Below are 24,753 nucleotides of genomic sequence, written 5' to 3' on the forward strand. Positions count from 1 at the left end.
ATGCGGCCTAGCCGGCCACAGGGTCGTGGATGGCTGCCAGCGGCGGTGCAGATTTCTTGTGCATTGGAGCTGCCAAAAGTGAGAAACAACCATAATCCTTGTTGTAAGCTTGGTTGTTCCTTCCACAAAGTTGAAGTCCAACCAAAATGAAGCACCTATACAATAATTTATAGTCTTAATCAGTAACAAATTAAAGCAAAGAAACAAACTATGTAGAGGTTGTCTCTGTAATAAATATTTGGTAATCTCTCTTCTTCCAGTAACAGGTTAAGAAATAGATTGTTGGAGATGCCCTTAGTAGTTAGTACCCACAGGTTTCGCTATGGCAATTGGCAGGTCTCTTGCAACTGGAGATTTTTTACATTGACTATGACTATTCCAAGTCTTCCACAGTTTCCCCACTTTAATATTGACATGTGTTATCATGAAATATGTGGACCATATGAATTCACATCTTGGTGATGTCTTCTTGGGGAGATTGCAGGAACCCAGGAAGGCAGGAACCACTTAGTCATGGCAATGTCCAATAGCATTCTCTTGAGCCTTTTCTTCATATCTTCTGCAGCCCTTGCCGACGTCCAAGGCTGCAGTTGCTTGCGATTCACTTACCCCAGCTTCGACATCACTAACAAGGATGATTTCAGCTTCAGCCCAGGATCAGCAATTGCAAATGGTTCCCTGCAAATCACGTCGAACACCGGAAACTTGAGCAATCAATCAGGAAGAGTAGTATATGCAAGGGAAACCCTGAAGCTGTGGAACAGGAAAGACGCAGCGCTCACATCTTTCAGGACAGAATTTGTGCTCAACATCCTCCCACAGAATGGGGCTGGAGAAGGTATGGCTTTCATACTCACAAATAATTCATCATTGCCCAGCGACAGCAGCGGCCAGTGGCTTGGCGTATGCAACAACCAGACAGATGGTGCACCGACGAACCGAATAGTAGCAGTGGAATTCGACACGTGCAAAAGCTCTAAGGATGACCTTGACAGCAACCATGTTGGGCTCGACTTGAACAGCATCAAATCTGATAAGCAGTACCCGCTCAGCAATCTTTCCATCATCCTGTCGAGCGGTTCTGATGTCTTCGTCAGTATCAAATATAATAGCACGAGACATGTTTTTCTAGTATCTATAATCCAGTACAACACAACTGGCAATGGGGGGCACACTTGGCGAGAAACTTGGCTTGTTGATCTATCACAGCACCTGCGGGATGAAATATATCTGGGATTTGCAGGTTCCACTGGTGACTACACCGAACTGAACCAGATAAAGTCCTGGAACTTCACGACAATAGACGATGATGCTGTGGTTGAAACAAGGCATGTGAGGAAGGTGTTTTTGTCTCTCGTTACCTTGATTTTGTTTCCTATATGTTGGTTTCTTGTGTTGTTGATGCGGAGAAGGGTGAAGCAGCAGACAAGGCTAGCCTACTGCAACCTAGAGAAAATGATAGATGCACATGGTCCAATCAGATTTAAGATCAAGGAGCTGAAGCATGCAACTGCCAACTTCAGTCCTCACCGTAAGCTCGGTAGAGGAGGAGGAGGCACTGTTTACCTTGGCTATCTTAATAGGCTCAACATGGAGGTGGCTGTGAAGCGGGTGTCAGCGAACAACAGCTCGAGCCGAGGAGAGAAAGAGTTCGTCGCGGAGGTGAACACAATAGGCAAGCTCTCCCATCGCAACCTCGTCAAGTTGGTTGGCTTGTGCCACGAAGGAGGCGAGCTACTCCTCGTGTACGACTACTTTCCCATGGGCAGCCTGGACAAGCACTTGTTCAGCCATGCCACAGTGTGTACGTCGTCATCCGACACGAGCACTCCTGAGCTCACATGGGAGCGGCGATACAGGATAATCTGTGGTGTGGCATCTGCGCTTGACTACCTGCACCATGGGAGCAGCAAAAGGATTCTTCACAGGGATGTCAAGGCCAGTAATGTGATGCTCGACGAGGAATACAATGCACGGCTGGGCGACTTCGGCCTTGCCCGCGTTATCCAGATCGACGGAGTGACACATCACTCCACGCAAGCAGTTGCAGGCACTCGCGGCTATATGGCGCATGAGAGCTTCTTCACCGGTCATGCCAGCCTTGACACAGACGTTTACGCCTTCGGGGTCTTTGTCATGGAAGTTATCAGTGGGAAGAGCCCAAGCAGGTCCATGCTATATGACAGAGAGGAATTGTACATTGTGGATTGGACTTGGAGGCATTACAGCGAGGGGAAAGTCTTAGAGACGGCTGATGCAGTGCTAGGAGTAGTATACAATGAGGCACAGATGGATTGCACAGTGAGGCTGGCCTTGGCTTGTTGCCATCCGAACCCACGGGAAAGGCCATCGATGAGGACAGCAGTGCAGGTGCTAATTGGTGGGATGCCAGCCCCTGATCCCCCATTTGAGAAGCCCACATTTGTTTGGCCTCTATCTGGCAAGCAGCAGGAGATCGAGCTGCGGCATGTTGGTGTGCTCTTCACAGGACAGCTCAGTTTCTGCTCCAAGACCTCCACCTCCCTAACAGGAAGGTGAGCGTCTGGACTCTGCAGAGCTATGGACTTGTACTGACTACTACTACTTGTTGCAGTGCCCAGACCCAGGAATCCAGCTATGGTATTCCAAGTAAAAATTGTCTAGTGTAAAACATAAGGAATTGTCTATTCATAAATTGTCTCAATATTTAAATTTTGGTCCAGCAGCCAATAATCATCATCCCCACCTCACTCCATATATTATTCATTGATTAAGAGTTGGGATGTACAAGTGAAAGAGGACAGGCAACTACAGAATTACAAGGGATACAGGAACAGTACAGAACAGGCAGAATAAAAGTTGCAGTTATATTTTGCTCAAAATTGCATGTTTTCAAATATAAAATTTAGGCCAAGTGACTGGGATTTGCAGGAATTTAGGCAACCAAGAATCAGCAAAAAGAAAACATAGAGGTTCACAATATCAATATAACATATCATCACAAGATCATCTGTTACCAATAACAGCAGACATGACACAAATTGAGGCCAAAAGCTACCAACAGAAACGTGATACAACGGTACACAAGAAAAGTTATGGAAATTCACATGTCAACAATGTCATCCAAAGTCCAAACACACCCTTAACTTTGAACTACCATTCTCGTAATCTCCGATGTCTACCAAGAATCCGACGTTAAATCTAACCAAAGGCCAAAGCTACCATTTACCCAGACAAGGCATATAATAATCAAGTAATGATCAGATATTTATTGCAAGAGAATCATCTTGCTCTGCTCCAAGGCAAGGCCAAAAAGAGAACCAAATCAGATAAACTGCAGAGCTAAGCTTCCCTTTAATTTAAGCTATGTAAATTGTAGTGCTAAGCATCCAGTTGTATCCTAATAATAGCAATCAAAAATAGGTCAGGGATTTGGGGACGAAAAGAATAGAGAGGAGGGGGAGGGATCTGAGGGAAGCAGTAATAGCCGAAGTAGAGTCCTCGGATGGTCACCTTGGTCTTGAAGTCTGTCGGATGCTCAAATTGAACAGCGGGACCTGCCGGCACCTCTCTTCCCCCATGACAGCGACCGCGGCCGTTGCGCCTCTCCCTCCACAGGACGTTGCCTCTCGCCACCCACCTTCCCCACACGCTCTCTTATCACGAACATGATCTTAACAAAGAAGCATTCATCCCCCTCCCTTCATTCCTTGTACTGCTAAATTCCAATCAACTGCAGTACACAATTCACGGTAGTCTTGAAGAAAATACTATTGAGACAAGACAACAGTGCTGATGAACTTACTGAGTTTTCACAGGTAAAATTTTCAGATTTATGTCATTTCTGTTTATTACAGTGCTTGGATACATGGCTACAGGATGGTAATTCATGTACTAACATCATCTCCTCTCTTGTGTCTAGCAGATGACATGCTACAAGCCTAGTCCTCTGGAAAAAGGTCATGAGTTGACGTGCTTGTCCAGGAATGCATTTGCCAGATTGCTGAAGCTGCTGTTAACAGCTCCAGCTGCAGAATAGTCTCTTATCACCCTAAGCACGTCCGGTTTCAGAATCTCCTTTTTTGTCAAAGGGTTGCATAAGTAGTACAAGCCTCCAAGTGCATAATTCACCTGTTTCGCAATCAACCAAATGGAAAATGTTGGTGTATGTTGATGTGTCAAACTGTGAATATATAGTCACATCGACACTAAAACGTAATGAGCAATTGAAGATATTGGATGGAATAGACAGAGAGACGACTGAGAGAATACTGGCCAAAAAAAGAACCAATTTTATCTCTTCTCCTTCTCTAGCCCTAGTACCCAAAGTACCCACCAGATCAATCAAGAGAAAATTACTCACATAGGAAGAGGCCAATCAGAAAAATCTACTCATCAAAACAAAGAAGATCTATCCTGTTATGAATGTATCTCATAGCTTCAGACATACTCACAGTGTTCTTAACTGGGCTAGATAAGCATTGCACAACCAATGGGATCCCGCCACATTGAGTAATGACTGAAGCGTTTGCTGGATCTGCGTGTAAGCAAACAAAATAAGATGACTGCCTCGAAAAATTGTGTTAAATAAGGACACAAAGAATAAGTGGTTTGTATGGTTCACATGAAACAAGAAATCATAGAAGTAAAGGCATCAGATTGCTCACCAACACATGAATTACATATTCCACCAACACCAAACTCAACAAGCCTTTCATTTGGCTCCGTAATGCAGTCCAAGAACAACTCGAGAATATTCAGCTGAGAGAACAGAACAGAGACACCTTCTTATTGAACAGGAAAGCTAATCCAGAACAGCGCTCAAAGAAAATCTGCAACGCATTAACTACCCAAAATAAAAGGCACTTGGAATCATCAACCTGACGCATAAAGGCATAGTTATAAGGATCATAAGCGAAATTTGCCAAGTTTGCAACTATCCTCTCTTTGGACTCTGAAACAAAAAGGAAATGATGAATTTGGTGAGAACAAAAGAACACTGAAGCCGTGGTGTCTCACTGACAAAATGCAGCTATCTTCATGCTATTTTAGAAACCTATTACCTATGATACTTCCAAAACCTGATATGTGCTTATGTAAAACCGAAAACATCACTAGGCAGCATATGCGTCAACCTTACTTCCCTCTGTTATTTTCAACATCCTTTCCTTGCTACCCTTAGGAACCTCACTAAGTCGTTTTCCTTTGAGTCCGATACATTGTTTCCTTAAACCGCAGTAAGCAGCAAATTCACCTTGCAGGCAGCAAAATCTGCTGACTACTATTTCTACCACAAATCCAATTGAGATCAGCTGCTACTTTCAGTTCCCCCTAAAATAATACACCTGATCTAATACACACAGAAACTTGGCTCTAACACGAGCCTCAGAAGGGAGATTTGATGATATACCCCGCATTAGAGATGAATCAAATAGAGAACAGATTTACCTTCGTCTGTGGAGTCCTGGAACTGGGTCACGAGGTCCTGATGACGATCTCATGGTTAGAAGAATCACAGAAGAAACCGAGAGATGCCGGACAATCCATAACCAAGCAAGCCAGCAGGCAAACCTGAAGGTACTGCTCTCTCGGGGTGCCGCCGCGGCCGGTGCGCTCAACCTGGCGCTGAGCGTTCGTGAACATATCGTCACTGCACCTCCTCCTCCTCCTCCTCTAACCCTCCTCCTGTGACCACAAGCGCTCGCCGTCACTGGTGATGAATCCTCACATTTTTTGTTCTCAGAGAAAAGACTTCTCAGACTCGTCTCTTGGTGCTCCAGACCCTGCATTTTAGTTAATTTGTTTCAGTACATACTGTTTTCTGGTAAATACGATATAGAATCAAAACATTGGTTCAGTTTCGATACACCAAACTTTTTTTACCAAGGCATCGGTATATACAAACTAACCAAAGTTGGCTTGATTTAAAAAATAAGGAAACCACATTTAACTTTTGTTTGTATATTTTATGACTGAATATCTTCATATCGATCAGCAAGCATCTGTGAACAATTTACCCGCCAGGTATTTGGGCAACAATGGGCAAACAAAACAAAAATCTTCCAAATTGTGAAAGAAAGAAAGAAAACAAGATCGAGAATCACAGAACCAGACAGAGGAGTAGAAGATCGAACAAAGAACGAAGCAAAATCTCAGAAGCAGTACTTTCCCGTGAAAACGACGGCAGGTTGGGCACATGCCTGACATGGCTCAATCCGGCGGAGATAAAACAAAACATCCCAAATGCAAGGAAATACTAAGCACGTTCTAATCTGATTTAACAAGAACCCTGCCTGTGCATTTACATTTGATTAGCAGCAAAGATTTTTTAAAAAGAGACCAATAAGCGTTGGCAACAAACAGTAGTACGAGGCGGCTGACGGGGCTGGGGGAAACATTACAGCGGGGCGCAGTTTCGGCGACAGAAATAGAAAGGGGAGCGCTAGAGAAGGGGAGGCCGGGACCCGGGAGATTACCTGAGGATAAGGTGGAGTTTGGGTGAGGTCCAGACGTCGAAGTGAGAACCCTAGATCCCGGCGACTGCGACGGACGAGGAAGCGAAGCCACGAGACGGATTCCGGCGAGTCCAGCCCAGCGCGGAGTCGAGGGAGCTGGTGAAGCTTCACGACTTGGGAGCTTCGTGAAGACGAGGCCGGACCGCCGGAGAAGGGGACGAGACCTGACGCAGTATAGTTGTCCATACCCGGCCCATTAATATAATTTTTTCGAAACCAAATACCCGGCCCAGTATAGGATACACGTCTTTCTTATTCGATACAAAATTATGTATCCTGAAAAGAAAAAGGAGAGTAAACTCCGGCGCCTCGATTAATTTTGTCCCAAGCAAAACCGAATGCTGATGGAGCACTCCGAATTCCGTTGCAAGAGGCTCCAAATTCAGTTTCTGCAGGAGACGAGGAAAAGTGAACTCCAGCCGATAACTCCACGCACGTACGAGTCCAAGCGAAACAGAATTTTCAGCTGGGGGTCACTCCAAATTCCGTTCCAAGAAATCTTCAGGAACCTTCACGAGTTCTCATACATATAGCTACTGCAGCACTCTTCAAACAAGAAGTTGATACAAGGTCAGCCAAGAAAGAACCCGATGGCATCCAACCAAAAGCTCCTCTTCCTCTGCAGCGCCGCCGTCCTGCTCTCCGCCCTGATCACGGCAGCCGCAGCGGACGGCGTACAGGAGGATGATCAGAATGGGGAGTGGTGGTGCTACCCAGGGAAGGCGTTCCCGCACAACCCGCTGGGCAGCTGCCGGACTTACGTGATCAGCCGGGCCTGCCACCGCGGGCCGGGGCTGCCGATGCTGGTGAAGGAGCGGTGCTGCCGTGAGCTCGGGGCCGTGCACCCGGACCGGTGCCGGCGGGAGGCGCTGCGCGTGCTGATGGACGGCGTGGTCGTGGAAGGGGGCCGCGTCGTGGAAGGCCGCCTCGGGGACCTCCGGGGCTGCCCCAGGCAGATCCAGAGGGGCTTCGCCGCCACGCTACTCACGCCCGGCGAGTGTGGCTTGCGGGCCTAGTTGGGCCGTCTCCGGCTCCGGCTCCGGCCGGGTAGACGGACCCACGTGAAGGCCCACGACAGAGGCTACGTGCGCGCGCACGCGTGCGTGTCTTGGTGACGTGTAACGTTCGGTTTGTTCATGAATAAGTAAACGTTTTGCGTTGATGTGTCCAGTGAAATAACCTGCTGATCTAAGCACCTGGGTGTGTTTGATTGAACTCATGTTTGTCCTATCAAAAATTGGCAAGCCAAATAATTAGTTGTAGCATGGGTTGCCTTTGAGTTGGTCAATTTGGAAGAAAAAAGTAAACTAGAATTGGCTATAAGGAAATATGCTTGTCAAATAGTTGGAAACTATCCAAATAATAACCAAATTTTCGTTAATGATCAATTCGCAGAAAATATTGTTACAGCTTCTCCTCGTTCCAGACTGACTGAAAGTAGAGCATCATCCACTGGACAAGCAACAGGCCTCAATGAGCCCTTCTTTGGGACTCAATTGTCACTCCACCATGCGTGTGCTTGCACTCAATCACAAGTTCACCGATATGGCAACTCACACAACAGATTACCTTTGAGGATAACTTGGCGGGTGGCCTTTATACACTAGGGATGCGCAGAATCAGTAGATATCTAAATCATTCCGTATCTTATTAGGTGCTTCAGCATCAACATTATTACCACATTCCCAGTAATTCACAAACTAATTCCAACAGTGTCAGGTCAGCAACCGAACACATGGTTTGATAAAATTAAAATAACAGAAGCAAATAATGCCATACGAAAGCAAATAAACCAATAAGTTTGATAAAATTAAAATAACATATGAGCACACCAGTTTGACTCTTGATGTAATTCTGTGCAAGGTCCTAAACACTTCCATAGTGACATATTATATCATATAAAGCAAGCTACTCGGGCACTCATTGATAGGCAATAACCATTGGTACTCTGTCAAATTAAAAGTTCACACAAGTAACCTTCGAAGAAAACACCCAGCAGGCAATTTGGTTTGAACTTTATTGTAGGGTTCCATTAAGTGAGCAATCTCCCCCGAGCACGCTTCCTTCGACGGTGGAGACTTGGATAGTACCAATATGGATCAGGCACCGGCCAGCTGTCATTGAATAATTTTCTGCAAGTCAACTATTGGTAACTTATGTGAAACAAAGTAACCAAATACTACTGAGTTGCATAAAAAAAAATACCTTTTGCAAGGCTCAGGTTTTGTAGTTTCTGCAGTGACAGTCCTACATAGACAAAATGATAGTTTCAGCATCCGAAATAGCAATTTAGCTTAACTTTGTCTTAATTTTACATCCAAAAAAGATCGAATTAGCTTGATCTCGCGATCTAAAAGCACTAATGACATACGGGAGGGGAATGGGAGCACTTGCATACCATACTAAAAAAATAACATAGAAAGCATACCCTTTTAGATCAAACTGCCTCAATAGTTTCAGAATCATATCACTTGGTAGGTAAGGAGTTTCTTCCATGTCAAAGAAGTTCATGCCAACAATTTTCCCATTAAAATCAACAAGGGGCCCTCCAATCCCAGCCTATAGCAAAAAAATGAGTTGACACCACACAAAGGCTTACATAGCAAAACCATGGTAGTTGTATCATCATACAAGATGTAGTCACTGATGCAACTACTTATTTTAATCATGCAAAATTATATGAGAAATCAAGACAACGTACCTTAGTGATTTTACAGCTGGAGACCTTAAGCTCTTTGCAATCAAATCCGCTCTGTTTGCCAGTCACAACCCCCCTTGTGGCCATAAAGTTGCCTGATTTAAAGACACGACCTAGAGCTACTATCTTGGTTTGAGGCTCTTCGACGAATTTTGCTGCACGGTTACCATCCAAGTCGTTGATGGTGACAACAGCAACATTATATTGTAAACTGTAGTGTTGCAATGTCCCTGTGGTATGTTTTTTATTTGGAAGGCACACTTCAATCTGAAGAGATTTAGTTAGACTTAACAGTATCTTAATGAATAAGTAAAAGGAGTAATAAACAACGACTAGCGGCACCAACCCTTAAGTTTTCCACAATCTCGTTCCCATTTCTAACCAAATTTGCTGAAGTCGGAACTCTTATGGACTGGTTATAGTCTATCAATACACCTGTGCAAGCAAAATGCCTTCCCTTCTCTACACAAAATGTAAGTTGAACAAATTTAGTAATATGTAGTGACCAAACAAACAAACAAACAAATATGGCATGAGTAATCACCATTGAATGAACCAAGTGCAACAACACTTCGACACGTCTTCAAAGCAATTCTTCTTCTAGTTTTTTTCCTCCAGGCATCAATTCTAAACTCCTCTTCAAGGTCACCTTCCAAACTCATGCCTCCTAGTCACAAAAACATGGCACAACAGTTAACAACTGGGAATCTGGGATGCCAGGATAAAGATGTAAGAATGAGAAACAAAACGGAATAGTAAGCACAACAAATAGCAACAACTCACCATCAGCATACTTTGGCAAAGGATAACCGTCAGCCGTTAGTAACTTATTTACCGCATCTGTAAAGTGTAGTGCAATAGTTGAAGCAATTCATGACAATGTATGAGTATTGAGTAGTGATAAACAAAATGAAAATGAATGCTGATTCGACAAGGAGAAGCAGTTCGACGAATCATGATCAGCAATACCAAAAGCACTAACTCACCATCAGATGGCCAAGGATCTACAATACCCAGATGCTTGCATTCATTCCCAGTGGATTCTGGTGCTACAAGATGAAACGATAAATGAACATTGTCAGCAATGATCAAGAGTTAACATTAGATTATGACAAAGTGCGTGATAGTTAAACATCAGATATGACCCTGATTGATTCAGATATGACCCTGATTGATTCACCTCGTGGCTTATCAAGCTCCATCTCTTCATTATGCCCAGTGGTGACAATGTTCATTCTAACTATAAAAGAGAAGAGACAGAAATTGAAAGACATTGAGAAGTTCAAAGCTGGAGTAGCTTATCATATAGAACATCTATATGCTTAAGTGTGAACTGATTGGCAAACCACGAACTAACCTCCCAACTTAGATGCAAAACCTACAAATGATGATTGGTAAGAAACATTAGCCTATTAGTGGAGAAAATGAGTAGACCTAAGGAACGATTGTGCTTAGCTCACCTTCTGTACCGAGTCTTGAACGAGGTTGTACTACATCTTTCGAACCGAGTCTTGAATGAGGTTGTAATACATCTCTAATTTGGCTGCAGGATGTAGTGAACTCGTCATAATGCATACAGTAATAATATATTTGGCTTTTCTTGTACATAGCACATACAGGTATGATTACATGCTTGAAATCTAGATGACATACCACAACCCTATACTCAACAAGTCTTTAAGGATCTGATTTGCTGGTATATATCGAGTCACGTCGCTATCAAAGTAATTATTCATCCCAACAATGTTCCCATCAAAATCAACGAGCGGGCCACCAATTCCATCCTAGCACCAGGTAAACAGGTGTCACACACGAAAATCATAAATTTTGATGCCTCAAAAGACAGTGTGTATAATGAATCGTAAAATAAGTAGAAAAACAGAGAGCGCACCTTAGTGATTTTGCATGTGGATTCACAGTCAACTCCACTTGGACGGTCAATGAGTACCCCACTTGAGGCCATCAAATTTCCTGAGTTGAAGCAACGCTTTACAGATAATAACTTGGTATGCGACTCAACTTGCACGCTGTTACCAAGACATACTGCACGAAGATCAGGGGAGAAACTAGCAGTGATAACCACCAGATTGCAACTCAAATTCAGGTTTTGCACCTGTCCATTAACCACTTGGATATTTGGAAGGCGCAACTTTATCTGCAGGGAATAAAACAGGTATACAGCATGATAAGAAGACGATTATTAAAATCTTAAACACGCAAGTACAGAAAAAACTAGCAGTAGCACGAACCTTCAGTGGTGGGAAGACGAGCTTGCGTTCATCATATCTTCTAATCAAATTTGACGAAGTGAGAATAATTGGACCTCTTGGGCGTTGTTCAATAACTATGCCAGTGCTTTTATAATGCAGTTTGTCCCCTACACAAGATTGTTATTTCATTTATTAACTAAGGATGAGATACTAACAAGCGGGACTAATGTGCATGCAATAGTATAATCACCCTTAAATGAAGCGATCGAGATAATGCTTGGAGATAACGTTTCAGTAAGTTCTTGACCGAGATGTTCGGTCATGCCTTGACCCAGATCACTTATGATGGTGGATACTTCTTTTACACCACGTTTACGAACTTTTCGCCTTTCATCTGAGCCTGTTGCTCTTCGCTTAACTTTCAGCATGATTCCTGCAAAAACCAGGAACGCAGTGCAAGAATTTTCCATCTATACTTTGAAGATTGTTAAGAATAGCATGCAAATGGTCAATACTTTTGGATAAATAGTTGTTTGTCGTGATAAAAAAAAATCTTGGCTCAACCATGCGTTACTCTCTAATAAACTGAACAGTTTAGCTTGCAGCGACCAGAAACAATTGTTCTAGGCATAAAACTGCAAAAATATACTCGTAACTAGCTAATGAGAAAGAAGTGACTAGCATCTATTCGGACAGCTCAACAGATTATGGGATGTATGGAGGTGTATGGAACAAGGAAGTGGGGATTCCGCCGTGCTCGTAATTCCCCCCTCCCCGTCCTCCTACAGGCCGGCCACCCGCCTCTCCACCAATACCCGGCAGTGACCCACACAAAAATTCTCCACCCCGGCTTCGAAACAAGGGTTTTCCGGCCAAAAGAAGAAAGGCTTCTAATTCTCACCCGAGCGGGAAGGGAAGACAAGACGCTCGGATTTGCGTGGAGGCCTTCCACGCCGGTCGCTGCTATAGTAATTTCCGGCGGCGCTGGTGGTCTATAGGCGGCGCCGGATGTCATTGCTTAATGTCGTTGTATAATTTCCTTTTTGATGGCACGAGATGATAGATGGATCGTGGCCGGTATTCTAGGGCGGATCTGTTGGAAGATTGCTCTGTATTGGCTTGAATAAACGGTTAAGGAAACGTGCACAGGAATTTCTTCCAGCGGATTTGGACAGAACTGAGCATTAATTCAATGTTCATGAGGAGAAATTATGTATTAATATGGATAGAGTCGTAGAGAAAGGAAATAAGTATAGCGTGCGTTTCTAGTCCGGTGGCCTTACGAGAATTGTTTTTCACCGTATCTTTGGGAAAATTAAATATTCTTTGGTTCCTCGATCGGTACCAACTCGAAATCGCAATATGCTTTCGGTTGCTCTTTTGGATTTGAGTTCGCGTGGCACAGTTTTTTCAAATAATTTTTTACATCCGATACCACGATGGTGTCATGTTCATCCTAGAAATGGTCTGTGAATTTGAAAATTTATGCATTTGGTCTCTCAACTATGCATCGTGACATCCGACGTGGAAAAGTCTAAACACAAACCGCGCAATGTGGAGCAAAAACCTTACAAAACCGAAACCGGAAGCGTGACTTAAAGTATTTGCTTCTGAACTCGATCCGAAGGCCTTGTTCCATCATCAAATTTGACTTTTGTGCCATCGGTTTAGTGCTAATATTTACTCCATCCGTCTCATGCTAAGTGACTCAAATTTGTCCAAATATGTATGTATATATGCATAAAAAGCGTGTAGATACAGGTAGTAGAAAGTCACTTAATATGGGACGGAGTGAGTATTGTTGTTTCAGGTTCAGACCAAAATGACAGAACTCTTGATTCTGAATGTTGTAACTTGTGTTGGGTCGGATAGGTAAAAATAAGTTGTTGTGAAGAATCATTCATTTGCTAATTTGACCTTGACTGGTTTGGTTGGTCCGAAAACACAACCTGCCGTCTGACAGGGGGAATGCGAAGTTGGGGGCAATTGTTTAAGCTACTCAATGACATTTCCAATCTGCCGGCCAGGCGGCCATGTACATTGCATCCTGCATGGTTGTAGGTTTTTGGACTTGCACTATATTCTGATTCGCCCGGTTCCGCAGCAAATCCTAAGCATGGACTCCATCATCGACTTCCAGGCGGTGAAGTCATGAACGAAGGGGCGGATGGCAAGAATTTCAGCGACCACTTCCTGAATGTTGCCAACACGGACTCGATCCTGGAAAGTGAAGAGCTTCATTCGTTAGCCAACGCAACCAAAAGACCGATTTGATGGAAAGGGTTAGGCAATACACTTATATTTCAACAGTCCCCCTCACACGTGGCTCCCGGAGATCTTTTTTTTTTACCGAAAAATAGTAGGAGAGGCTACTACTGTGGTATATATTAATAGAATTATATGTAGTACATAGTTACATGGGGTGTCCCCAGATTACCTTATTGAAAACTATCTAGTAAGCTGTTGAAAGGAGGGAATAGAGTTTCTGACACTCTAGAGCCAAGCAGAGAGAAATCGATCTTGAACCTAGCTTTCCAGCTTTGAAATGATGGCTGCACCGCCTAAAAAATGAAGTCATTCCTCTGTTTCCAAATATTCCACGCATCGAGTGCAAAAATTTCGAAGCACAATTTGTTGTTGAAAGCAGTTCTGACAGCAGGGAGTGCAGCAACATAGTGAGCATCCACTGGCCAGTGGATCTTCAGAAAACCCAACATCTTTGACTGAACTCACAGGATATGAATAGATGATCTAGAGTTTCTTCCTCTCGAGAAGAGCAAAGGCAGCAGGAGTAATCGTTATTTTGCACATGGTAGTGTCTTCTCTTAAGCATAATGCGAGAGTAGTAGGATTTGGAGTTGTAAGGTTTATTCCAGATGGGGACCCAAACATCTATGTCCTCTGAATTCAAATTTTCCACCATTGGAAAAAGAGTCTGAAATTCCACAAAAGCTTCAGGCGAAAGGGGAAGGTGGGAATTTTCCAGAGGTGAGTTGGAGGATTTAAACTCTAGTATCAAAATATCCTCATCTCTGACATAAGAAAACAAGCAGGCATGAGAGTTCTCTAGGGTGTCTTCTTGCCAATGATATTTCCACAGCAGAGCAGTGTAACCTTTTCCAACGAAGCACTTAAAAAATCCTCTAGAAAAAGGAGTCAGTTTCATGATGGATTTCCACTAGAAGGAACCCTGTGCCTACGAAGCACTTAAAAAATCCTCTAGAAAAAGGAGTCAGTTTCATGATGGATTTCCACTAGAAGGAACCCTGTGCCTGTGTAGCATGAGGAGCACTATTTGCATAGTATGTTGACCATAGCAACTTCACCCAGGGCAGATCAACTTTGTTATAAAATTTATCCAGATGCTTGATAAGAAGTGCCTGATTCTGAAGCTTGAGATCAATAACACCCAAGCCTCCTTTCTGTTTTGGCTTGCACACCAGATCCCAGGCAGCAAGTAGGTTATTAGGCTATCGTAGATCTAAACGTGGACCGAAAGTGGACTGCAATTTAATTACGCCGGCCGGGTCTCGAACTCGAGAACTCTTAGCTCTGATACCATGCGCTAGCCAACGCGATCAAAAGACTGATGATGGAAAGGACTAGCCAATCCACTTATACTTCAACAGAAAGATCGACCGAAGCTTTATTAGGTAGTGATGTTCACATGGATACAAATACTAGCTAGTGGAAGATCCAACCAAATATGTCAACCAACATCTGAAGAAGAACGCGGTCGAGCTAGTCTATATGCCTTCCCATTTGCTTCGTGTCGTTCATTACCAAATACAACTGCCACACACTTGGGTCTTACCTTGAGTTAGGCTTCAGTTGTCTCTTGGGCCGGCCCATCTCTGGCGGGCCCTCTTGTGCTTCTCCTTCAGATGCTGCCATCGTAGGCTTTGCCTGCGATGCTCCAGACTGATCGAGGTTGGACGATGACATACCCCCAGTCGATTGGTGCCCTATCAGACTAAGAAAACTTCAATTTTCATCAAAGTACAAGTTAAACTGATTGTGGGAACTCCTTCCTCCTGGGTAGATTCCCCTTCCTTTGCTTCATTCCTTTCCTGCTGAATGGTGTAACACTTATCACTTCTGATTCAATACAACCCCCCTCTCTTATGAAAAACACAAGGACGGTCCAGATTACTCCGTACCCCTTGATAGAAAAAGGGTACGATGGATATTAAACAATATTTCCTTCTATTATTTTCATATGGCTTCGAACAACACTTGGTTTTCAATTTTTCCGAAGATTGCACCGTTGGATCGTCATGAAATTTCACGAGATACTAGTAGACACAATTCCACACAGTCTAACCGACGAGATCAATGAAAGATTTCTTGAGCCAGCAGGAAACAGGCGAACAGGTCGGATGCTCGTGCTGTCCCGCACGAGCGCGAGAATTCCAAACATCACTTGGTGTTTCAAAGCTTTCCGGAAATTCCACTGTTAGATCGTGATGAAATTTCTCACTGTCGTAGTAGACAAAGTTCCACACAATCCCACCGAAGGGATCGGCAAAACCCTTCTTGAGGCATCGGGAAACATGTGATCAAGTCAGATGTTCGTGTTGTCCCGCATGGTCGTGAGAAATCCAAACAACACTAGGTGTTTTGAAGTTTTCCGGAGATTCCACAGTTTGATCGCAATGAAATTTTACATTGTGATAGTAGACAAAATTCCGCACAATCCCACCCAAGGGATCGTTGAAACATTGCTCGAATTAGCGGGAAACATGTGAACATCGTGCTATCACGCACGGCCGCAAAAAATCCGAACAACACTAGGTATTTTGGTATTGGCAGAGATTGAACCGTTGGATCGCGATGAAATTTCGCACCGTCGTTGAAGACACAATTCCAAACATTCTCACCGGAGGGATCGTCGAAACAGTTCTTGAGACAGTGGATACCTTCCGAGAGAGAAAGGAGGCAGGACGAATGAAAGAGTAGGAAGAAGAAAGAAAACATGAAAAGACTATCCTACCCTTCTGAGTTTGGTGAGGAGGGTGTATTGAATTAAGCTTGAACACTTATTTCTAATCTTCTATACCTAAATAGGAGATCCTCACTGCCTATTTATCTCAACATGCAAGCATTGCACCTCACTAGGCCCACTACATTGCATGTCATGCAAACCTCATTAAATCATGCATGTCTTTTTTCCTCAAGAAATATGTGTATTCATTTATATTTTTTTTACTACATATTTTCCCTCAATATGCAAAAATGCCACCTCAACGGGCCCGACACATTGTCATGCAAACTATGCCACATCAACAAGTCGTGCATGTATTCATCTACAATTTGCATTAATCTATAAATTCAAACCATGCCACTCATCAATTCAGTCATGTCTTTTTTTTGGAATTTTCTCTTTATATAAATAGTTCTGTCACATATTTTTAAATGCACAGCAAGAACTCATTTTCTTTTTTCCAATTAGTTTTAACTAATTTTAAACATCTATTTATACATTTGTTTTAACACGGTCCCGGGCAACACGCGGGCATCATCTAGTGATCAATAGAGAAGGGTTTTAGCTGTCAAAAAACAAAACTGAACTCTTTTTTTTAAGATGAAACTGAACTTGATGCAGGAAGAGAGGATCCGATGTATTTCTTTCATTTCTGATTTACCATGGACAATGCATCTAGCTAACCATCGGTAGACGATGCAACATTTATTCGATCGGTACTGCTACCGCTAGATCCACCAAACTAATCCATGCCACCACCAAAGAGGGGGCACGAATAGCCTATGTAGCAATGACGAATTTCCATGAGGTCGGACGCCAGGAAGGCGATGGTCTCCCTGTCGCAGCCGGGCACAGCCTCCATCCGGCCGACCTTGACGCCTTCCTCCGTGATCACGCCGTTCGCAAGGATGCCCAGCGCGTCGCACCTGCAGCCCTTGGGCAGCTCGCTGACCTCGCCGCAGCACCGGCGTTTCACCTCATCTGGAACCAGCTGCTTCTTGGGGTCATTCCTAACGGCGCACCAGCGCGTGATGTACTCTCGGCAGCCCGGGAGTGGGTTGTAGGGGATCTTCTTCCCCACGCGGCACTCTCCGTAGTCGTCGGCGCCCTCAGCCGCCGCCGTCGCGGCAAGGAGGATCACTGCAGCGAGCAACACGACCGAGGAAACGAGCTTCTTCTTAGATGTCGTCATGAGCTCGATCTAGTGATCTCTTATCGATATGGCGATGTGCATGCTAGGGAGCGCTTGTACGTTTTTGTAGCCCAAGAAAAGACATACTGACAAAAGTTGTCTTAATTAGCTAGCTTAACTGAATTTGCAGAACTGTGCACGTTAGCATACATTTTTCAGGCTTTTAAGATGCGTGTAACTATGATTGTCGCAAAGAACTTTTAAGTGTCCTAAACTTTTTATACGGAAGGGATTGCTTCTTAAACTTTTAAAAAGAAACTTTAAGGCGCATAAGGTCCATTAAACAAAATCGTCCATAAGCATAACTGCTCCAACGTGCAAGCACCAACTTTCTCGCTTATCAAACACCTTAAATAAAAAAAGAACACTACTCCCTCTAATCCATAATAAGTGTCGCTGATTTACTACAAAGCGCTGATAGTACACAAAGCGCTGATAGTACACTTTGTACTATCAGCGCTTTGTAGTAAATCAGCGACACTTATTATGGATCAGAGGTAGTAAGCAAAGGACCAGATATTAATTATCATAATACTCCAGTAACCATTGGAGACGCGTCCGGCGGCGGCAGTGTCCCTTTGTGTGTAGCTGATGTTATTAATCGTACAACAAAATCTGTCACCGAGTCTCATCTTCTTTTGTTAGTTGCAGCAACTAAATATTTTGTCACAATTAATAAAGTTTAAGTGTCGTGGACATGAATACCACATGTTAAAATTCTTATACGGAAAGGGGCTTACTTATTAAACTAAAAAAATGTAATCTTAATGAAGCTTTAAGAATACTACTCTCCCTGTCCCATATTAAGTGACTTTCTATTACATTTATCTATACGCTTTTTAGGCATAGATATATCCATATTTGGATAAATTTGAGTCACTTGATATGGGACGAAAGGAGCAGTAAAGAATAAAAGATTAGTTATGATAAGTAATTGTCAACATTGGAGACGCATCCCAAAGCATCCCTTTATGCATACATGATGTAATAACCGTTCCACACAGTCTATCACCGAGCATGATGTTTTTTTTCAAGTCATTCTTTTTGTCCGTGAGTATGAATACCACATATTAAATTTCTTATACATAAGAGGCATTACTTCTTAAACTTAAAAAATGGAATCTTAATGGAGAACAAGGTTCACTTAACAAAATTGTGCACCAGCATAACTGCTCCAGCATGCAAGCACCAAATTTCTCACTTATCATCGCAACATTACCATGCCCTAACTTATTGTGAAGAACAAGAGATCGATGCACAAAGCGGAATGCAAAAGCTTTTAAACAAATTACTGTAAAGAACAAGCTAGAAGTTAGTTGTAAAGAACTTTATGGCGAATGAAGTTCATTTAACAACATTGTCCACAAGCGCAAGCACCAACTTTTTTTTCGAGAGAACGCAAAAGCTTTGCGTCTCGATGCAAACACCAACTTTTCCTCTTAACAGAACAATATCACGCCTTAACTTGTAGTGAAGAACAAAGAGATTGATGCACATCCCGAAAAGCAAAAGCTTTCTTTGAAAATGCTAGTAAAAAACAAAAAGATTAATTATGATAATGATCACAATTGGAGACACATCCGAAACCATCCCTTTATGTGTGGCAGTTGTAATAATTGTGCAACACAAGTTATCATCGAGTATGATTTTTCTCTTGTTTGCCACAACTCAATTTTTTTAGCGCAATTAATGAAGTGAAGGTTAAGTGTCGTGAATGTGAATACCAAATATTCAATTTCTTATAAGGAAGGAATTACATCTTAAAATCAAAATAAAATATTTATAGTACATAAGGTTCATTTGACAAATTATCCACGAGCATAACTCCTAAGAACAAGGGATTGACACACAAACCGAAAGACAATAGATTTAGCATTTTTTAAAAAGAGTGTGGCTATTTCTAAGTGGTCTATTTTTTTAAGAAATGAGCCTTAAATATCAATCGACGTTTCAAAGCCGTTGGATTAAAATCTGAGGGTCATCCACATTCTCCCATCTCTCATTTGCTATCATTGGATTAAAATCTGATGGCTAACATGTCGATTGATCTCTCACTAAAAAACGGGCGACTTATCCATAGCAAAACCGTTTAAAAAAGTCTACTCCAACCACTCACAACACTGCAAATTAATTAATTATGATAATAGGATTGATCACGAACCGGACACACATCGAGAAGAACATTGCAGTTCATCATTTTATTGAAAAGCTAGGACGCATGGTGCTTAATTGCACCAACCACTCACAACATGCCAGTAAGTACTGGGCATGCGCTTATTTGCTGATCAGCCTGCACGGCTGGTAATCAAGCGCTAGTCACTTGCTTAGGGTGCTGATAGTACGAGAGCCAGTAGCAGACGCCATCGGTGCCGATGGGGATGCGCTGGTTGCAGAAGGCCGGGATGCTGGCGATGGCGCGGTCCATCACCTCCGTGCGGCACCCCGGGAAGATCTCCGCCGCCTCCACCGTGCCGTCTCCGACTCCCTCCCCCTTCATGACGACGCCGAGCTCCTTGTACATGCTGTCCCGCATCGCGCCCAGCGCGGGGCACTTGCAGAAATCGTCGGGGATCGCGGCGAGCTGCCGGCAGCAGTCCTCCCGGACACTACTCTGGGCGGCCTGGGCGCCCAGGCACTGGCTCTTCACCAGCGCCCGGCAGCGCGGGAACGGGTACACCGGGAAGCCCATCCCGGCCCAGCACCACTCCCCGGGTGTGTTGGCCACGGCGCCGTATCGAGCCGCCGCCGCGGCCGCCATGGAATTGGTCGCTGCCGCGAGCATGGACAGGACGAGTAGCACGGAGAAGGCGACCACCTTATTGTATGCCATTTTCTCGATCTGCTGTACTCTGTCTAGCTATGCACAAGCACAATATATTGATTATCTGTATCACACTCTTGACTGAATGAGAGGTTATATATATAGCAGAGAAAGATTATTAAAGAGGTCCAATTAGTTGAGATACAGACATATATAAAAGTTTAGCCTTGAGTGGTGGGTGTTTGATCGTCTGCTTTCACGTCTCATATACGAGTTGGTTGACGAAATTGGTTGAAATGGACGACGTGCAAATTGTGCAATCCTACATCCGACCGATCTTTTAGCAATTTGAAAAGATGCATCGACCCAGATATATCATAAACCAACAATCTAGTTAAACTTGACGTGATCTATACCTTATTTTTTTAATACACTGCACGCCATTACCTAACCTTTTTCGTGGAAGGTTAAAATCAATCACGAGCTTGCATGCAACCTAGGCAACTTTTTTTTTTTTTTGAGAATCGCAAATAAACGCCACGATCAGGCATGAACCTCGGTATTTATACTTTTCTTTCTCAGATGTCTAAAAGAAATTTCGAGCACGCTAGAAGACTGGCATGGGCCTTCACTTTGGCTAGGCCGCCCCTTGAACTTGGGTAGTCCACATTCACTGTCCCACTTGGATTTCAGAGACAGACGAGCGGCGGCGGAGTGACCAGCCCACTGATGTGTGGCAGCATAGGCAGCGCAGATAGGGAGAGAAAGAGGAGAAGAGGCGCCGCCGACGAAGAAAGGGAGAGATGGATTAGGATTAGGATTAGGATTTATATGCTGGTAAGGGGGTGTGGGCTTTGGGCCTAGTATTAAAGCCGGGAAGTAGCCTTGGGCCTAAGATTTGTTCATGTTTTGTCGAGAAATACTTTTTTTAATTGTTTCATAAAATGCCATATAACTTAGATTAAACAAATGAAAACACATATTGAACATAACAGTGAAATAAAGTTTATATTTATTTCATTTGCAACCTCATCTTTAGTTCATGTATCATGATACAGTGCCAATTCTTAAACCTATTCTTGTAAGATCAATGTTGAAGGATTGATGATACAGGAGAGAGGAAGACCAATAGTAATTTGAGAGAAGTCCATATTTGCCACTCAAATTTGTCCATATGTCTAAATGCCACTCAGATTTTTCTTGTTCCAAATTTGTCACTCGAATTTTTTCATAGGATACAGATATGCTGCTGACTGCTAGTTGAAAAGCCAATGAATCAACAGAACCTATCAGTTTGATCTAACCGAGGGCCCGCTGACTGGTCAGTGTTCAGTGATCAATCTGGCTAAAACTAGTTTATAGCGGTGAACATTCCAAATCGTTGCCTAAAAGATCACGCAGGGCACCACCGGAAACTTCCCGCAACACGCTCCTTTACTTCGGATGACTCAATCTTTATCCCTGTTACACCATCGCAGGTCATTTTCAAGATTCCCTTGTCTCTCCAAAACCATGGATCCCTTTTGTTCCTAATCACTTGTGACACACTTGTTCAAATCCAAATCCAAATCCTCCTAGCACTTCAACAGTTAGTGCATTTTCAACGATGAATACTACACGGGTAAAAAAATAAAAAATATGACAGTTGGGTCCATCAAAGAAGAAAAAAATAAAAGACAATAAAAACATATTAAAAAAAAGAAGAAAATTAGTATCAAGGGTGTGTCGAGGGTTCCACGTGGAGCCGATGGTGTGTCGAGGGTCCCACGTGGCGATCTCCCATTCGTTCTTGTGAGGTAGGTGTGCTTCTCGAACTGCTTACTTGGCAGAACTGACAGCGAGAGACGCTGCGGAATGGAAGGCAAAGATGGAGAGATCATGGGCAGAAGCGGGAAAAGAAAAACTCTCCTAATCAAAGAATTGAATTGGTGGAGCTGTTGAATACCGGTGCCCCAAGTCAGCTGGCAGGCATATCTAGCTGCAATTCTCCATCGGTTCTAGACCCTGTGCTGTGCTGACGACACGCACCCGCGTGGTTTGCCTTGGCGTGGCGGTAAGGGGAATCGACAGGTTAAGTGCCAGGCTTGTGCTCTTTGTTCCTGCAAGTAAATATATCTATCTGGGAGCACAAGGAAAGGCGCGCATTCTCAATTGCCTTCCTCAACCTGTTCATTGTGTTCAAGATTCCAGCTCTGGTTGAAAGGTACGAGCTGCAGAGGAGACCGAGGGTGTTTGGTAGGTAGGTAGGTGGTTCTTGCCTGGTGGATTTCCTTCGGCGGCGCCGTAAAGACAAGAGGTAATTCTTCCCGTTTTTCCTCTTTCTCTGGTTGGTGATTTATTTCCATCTCCCTGGTGAAATTGAAGCAATTATTGTTCACCCGTAACACCCAATCTTTGTTCGTCATCATGGGCTTACTCAGGATCTGCGGTCAATTTTGGTTCTCCAGGTTGCAGGCTAGGTGTTTGTGGAATTGCGTCCTTGGCATCAGTAGCGGCGGAAAGGCTTAGGAAGAACGGGAGGAGGAGGAAGGATGACGATGCCGTGGGGGCTTGCGGCGTACATGGTGGACATGGTCTGGGCGGTGCTCGCCGGGTGGGTATCGACGTGCCTGTTGGTCGCCAACGAGATCGCCCGCGGCATGAGGGCCGGGGAGATTGGCCCCTTCATTGTCGGCTGAACTCCCTTTGACTCCTTCCTGATTCATTCATGCAGGTGATCAGCTCATCGCTTACTTTAAAATGGGAAGCTTGCATAACACAAATACAGTCCTTTCCCCTTCAATACAAGATTGTGGTGCCATTTTCTGGTCTTTCCTGTTGTGCTGCCTGTGTAGTTTCTTTGATCATCTGCTGTTTATCCTGAAATAGCAGATATGTTGTAAATTTTGATCGGATTTAGGCTTGTCGATTCTCTCCTGTCATATAAATTCTGACATTTAATTTCCATTAGCCATGCCTTATGAGTTCCCAAAAAAATATCGCAAGATCTAATACTTAGCTTGCATTGCTTAAGATTTGTGGAAAGTTAGCTTGCAAGTGTAAAAGACTTTGTCCAACTTACAAGTTGTATGGCTTTTGTTTAGCGAAATTACTGTACGTACAATGCTCCAATAACCAGAGCTGTAGGCCTGGATTTCCCTTAAAATGAATATTGTTACCATAAACATCTGACAAACAAAATGCCCAGATCAAACTGAATTCTGTAATAAACACTTCCTTTTTTTGGGGATTGCCTTTTATTATCTCAATGACATCAGGTGAAATAGCTGCTCCTGAAGATCAATTAAAACTGATAGGCTTGGTCATTTTCTATTAACCTTCAAGCATACGTCCCTTTCAGTTTCCAAGAGGGGAAAATGCTTTAAGATCATAGCTTGATGTGTCATTCTTAAGATACCAAATTTCATTGCCTATGCTTTAATGCTTGTCAAGTTGTCATCGGGAGTAATGTTGACATTATGGTGTAATAACATTTTGCTTCCCTTCTTGTACCCTTTATTAATATGGAAATGGGGTATATAACTGTTTATCTACTTACGTTTGTCATGCTGATTATCATGCATTTCATCGCTTGTTCTGATGACTTCATTGTTATTGCAGATAGTTTTTTGTCGAAGCCCGGTCCATGGGTATTCATTGCATAGTGTATAGAACCCATAAAACTCTGTTAGTGTTGCACTGAATGGCTTCAGAGGTCAACAGAAGTGACATATTATAGATTGTGACGTTTTCCTCTCCTTTCCTTCTACAGTTTTTCTGCACTGCATCTGTTGGAGAATTCTTCTGTTCTGTATATACCTGTAAACATTTGTGCAGCCGCATATAAACAATCATTCTTTGTCACCTGTCTTCGGGGGTATTTAACTATGTGTTGATCAAAGAGCTAGCTTTGTAACAATGTGGCATGAGCTTCCACAAAATCTGCTTCGTCGAGATACTAACTTTGATGGATGGCTACATCTAATACAAGGACTTGTGTACAAAAATGCAAAATGTATTGGACTGCAGCATTTTAAAATCAGATATCAGTATATAGTTATCGTACTGGAATTTGTATTTATATTATGTGTATCCCCTTAAATTAGGAGTAAAACTAAATCTATAAACTTCGCTACTCCGTACTGGATAAGAAAAAAAGAATGTATGGTTGCACAAAAACTAAAATATCACCGAAGAAACATCAGAATCACCCGGTTGGTGAACTTCACGGGACAATTCATGAATTCTCACCGGATTCCTAAGATGAGACTTCAGTAAGACCACTTCTGTTTTTATCACGGGACAGCTTCTCAGAAATTCACGCTTCAAGAGTAGCTCATCCAAAATGTTGGCATGGATCATGTAAGCGAAAAAAAGAGCACGTCTATAGTAAGCAAAGAAAGAGCAGTCAAGCCACAGATAATATAATTATTTC

The 24,753-nt window shown here is 43.3% G+C and overlaps 7 protein-coding genes across 9 annotated transcripts; 3 read left to right on the forward strand and 4 right to left on the reverse strand.

The window, feature by feature from the left end:
• Positions 1-306: 306 nt before the first annotated feature.
• LOC100836413 (probable L-type lectin-domain containing receptor kinase S.5) lies at positions 307-2,683 on the forward strand. The gene has a single exon (XM_003561242.4). It carries the CDS (start codon positions 514-516, stop codon positions 2,536-2,538), a length of 2,025 nt encoding a protein of 674 aa, XP_003561290.1. The 5' UTR covers positions 307-513; the 3' UTR covers positions 2,539-2,683.
• A 1,049-nt stretch (positions 2,684-3,732) lies between these two features.
• Positions 3,733-6,963, reverse strand: LOC100830546 (armadillo repeat-containing protein 7). 3 transcript variants are annotated; one of them, XM_024456988.1, is made up of 7 exons: positions 6,456-6,963; positions 5,551-5,762; positions 5,428-5,464; positions 4,860-4,933; positions 4,647-4,740; positions 4,430-4,516; positions 3,733-4,110 (listed from the first exon to the last, which is right to left on the reverse strand). In XM_024456988.1, the coding sequence occupies exons 2-7, from the start codon at positions 5,620-5,622 to the stop codon at positions 4,031-4,033; spliced, it is 444 nt and encodes a 147-aa protein (XP_024312756.1). In that variant the 5' UTR covers positions 5,623-5,762; positions 6,456-6,963; the 3' UTR covers positions 3,733-4,030. The 3 variants fall into 3 exon arrangements, with proteins under 3 accessions (XP_024312756.1, XP_024312754.1, XP_024312755.1); XM_024456986.1 differs by having other exon boundaries at positions 4,434-4,516; positions 4,830-4,933; XM_024456987.1 differs by having other exon boundaries at positions 3,753-4,110; positions 4,434-4,516.
• Positions 6,949-7,779, forward strand: LOC100836723 (alpha-amylase/trypsin inhibitor). Its single transcript, XM_003561243.4, has one exon. It carries the CDS (start codon positions 7,085-7,087, stop codon positions 7,508-7,510), a length of 426 nt encoding a protein of 141 aa, XP_003561291.1. The 5' UTR covers positions 6,949-7,084; the 3' UTR covers positions 7,511-7,779.
• A 635-nt stretch (positions 7,780-8,414) lies between these two features.
• Positions 8,415-11,948, reverse strand: LOC104582275. Its single transcript, XM_014896287.2, has 15 exons — positions 11,653-11,948; positions 11,442-11,569; positions 11,084-11,347; positions 10,846-10,976; positions 10,653-10,735; positions 10,550-10,570; positions 10,373-10,432; positions 10,179-10,241; positions 9,976-10,032; positions 9,737-9,859; positions 9,539-9,654; positions 9,196-9,459; positions 8,923-9,053; positions 8,700-8,741; positions 8,415-8,442 (listed from the first exon to the last, which is right to left on the reverse strand). The coding sequence occupies exons 1-15, from the start codon at positions 11,870-11,872 to the stop codon at positions 8,415-8,417; spliced, it is 1,731 nt and encodes a 576-aa protein (XP_014751773.2). The 5' UTR covers positions 11,873-11,948.
• A 5,050-nt stretch (positions 11,949-16,998) lies between these two features.
• Positions 16,999-17,685, reverse strand: LOC100837342 (17kDa alpha-amylase/trypsin inhibitor 1). Its single transcript, XM_003561245.3, has one exon. The coding sequence runs from the start codon at positions 17,576-17,578 to the stop codon at positions 17,129-17,131; it is 450 nt and encodes a 149-aa protein (XP_003561293.1). The 5' UTR covers positions 17,579-17,685; the 3' UTR covers positions 16,999-17,128.
• A 1,932-nt stretch (positions 17,686-19,617) lies between these two features.
• Positions 19,618-20,527, reverse strand: LOC100837641 (alpha-amylase inhibitor BMAI-1). The gene has a single exon (XM_003561246.4). It carries the CDS (start codon positions 20,406-20,408, stop codon positions 19,884-19,886), a length of 525 nt encoding a protein of 174 aa, XP_003561294.1. The 5' UTR covers positions 20,409-20,527; the 3' UTR covers positions 19,618-19,883.
• A 1,653-nt stretch (positions 20,528-22,180) lies between these two features.
• On the forward strand, positions 22,181-24,308 carry LOC100831464. The gene is made up of 3 exons (XM_024458109.1): positions 22,181-22,635; positions 22,787-23,052; positions 23,940-24,308. Exon 2 carries the CDS (start codon positions 22,871-22,873, stop codon positions 23,015-23,017), a length of 147 nt encoding a protein of 48 aa, XP_024313877.1. The 5' UTR covers positions 22,181-22,635; positions 22,787-22,870; the 3' UTR covers positions 23,018-23,052; positions 23,940-24,308.
• Positions 24,309-24,753: the final 445 nt, after the last annotated feature.

The sequence above is a fragment of the Brachypodium distachyon genome, chromosome 1 (assembly GCF_000005505.3).
Source record: "Brachypodium distachyon strain Bd21 chromosome 1, Brachypodium_distachyon_v3.0, whole genome shotgun sequence".
NCBI lineage: Eukaryota > Viridiplantae > Streptophyta > Magnoliopsida > Poales > Poaceae > Brachypodium > Brachypodium distachyon.

What these genes read in the sequence shown, in the direction of transcription:
- LOC100836413 (XM_003561242.4), top strand. Translation starts at nt 514, where the DNA reads ATGGCAATGTCCAATAGCATTCTCTTGAGCCTTTTCTTCATATCTTCT.
- LOC100830546 (XM_024456986.1), bottom strand. Translation starts at nt 5,622, where the DNA reads ATGTTCACGAACGCTCAGCGCCAGGTTGAGCGCACCGGCCGCGGCGGC. An exon ending in CGAGAGAGCAGTACCTTCAG is followed by an intron (nt 5,465 to 5,550) that starts GTTTGCCTGCTG and finishes GATCGTCATCAG; the next exon opens with GACCTCGTGACCCAGTTCCA. An exon ending in CCAGGACTCCACAGACGAAG is followed by an intron (nt 4,934 to 5,427) that starts GTAAATCTGTTC and finishes TTTTTGTTTCAG; the next exon opens with AGTCCAAAGAGAGGATAGTT.
- LOC100836723 (XM_003561243.4), top strand. Translation starts at nt 7,085, where the DNA reads ATGGCATCCAACCAAAAGCTCCTCTTCCTCTGCAGCGCCGCCGTCCTG.
- LOC104582275 (XM_014896287.2), bottom strand. Translation starts at nt 11,872, where the DNA reads ATGGAAAATTCTTGCACTGCGTTCCTGGTTTTTGCAGGAATCATGCTG. An exon ending in TTGTTGAGTATAGGGTTGTG is followed by an intron (nt 10,736 to 10,845) that starts GTATGTCATCTA and finishes TACATCCTGCAG; the next exon opens with CCAAATTAGAGATGTATTAC. An exon ending in AAACCTGAGCCTTGCAAAAG is followed by an intron (nt 8,443 to 8,699) that starts GTATTTTTTTTT and finishes TTAATTTGACAG; the next exon opens with AGTACCAATGGTTATTGCCT.
- LOC100837342 (XM_003561245.3), bottom strand. Translation starts at nt 17,578, where the DNA reads ATGACGACATCTAAGAAGAAGCTCGTTTCCTCGGTCGTGTTGCTCGCT.
- LOC100837641 (XM_003561246.4), bottom strand. Translation starts at nt 20,408, where the DNA reads ATGGCATACAATAAGGTGGTCGCCTTCTCCGTGCTACTCGTCCTGTCC.
- LOC100831464 (XM_024458109.1), top strand. Translation starts at nt 22,871, where the DNA reads ATGACGATGCCGTGGGGGCTTGCGGCGTACATGGTGGACATGGTCTGG.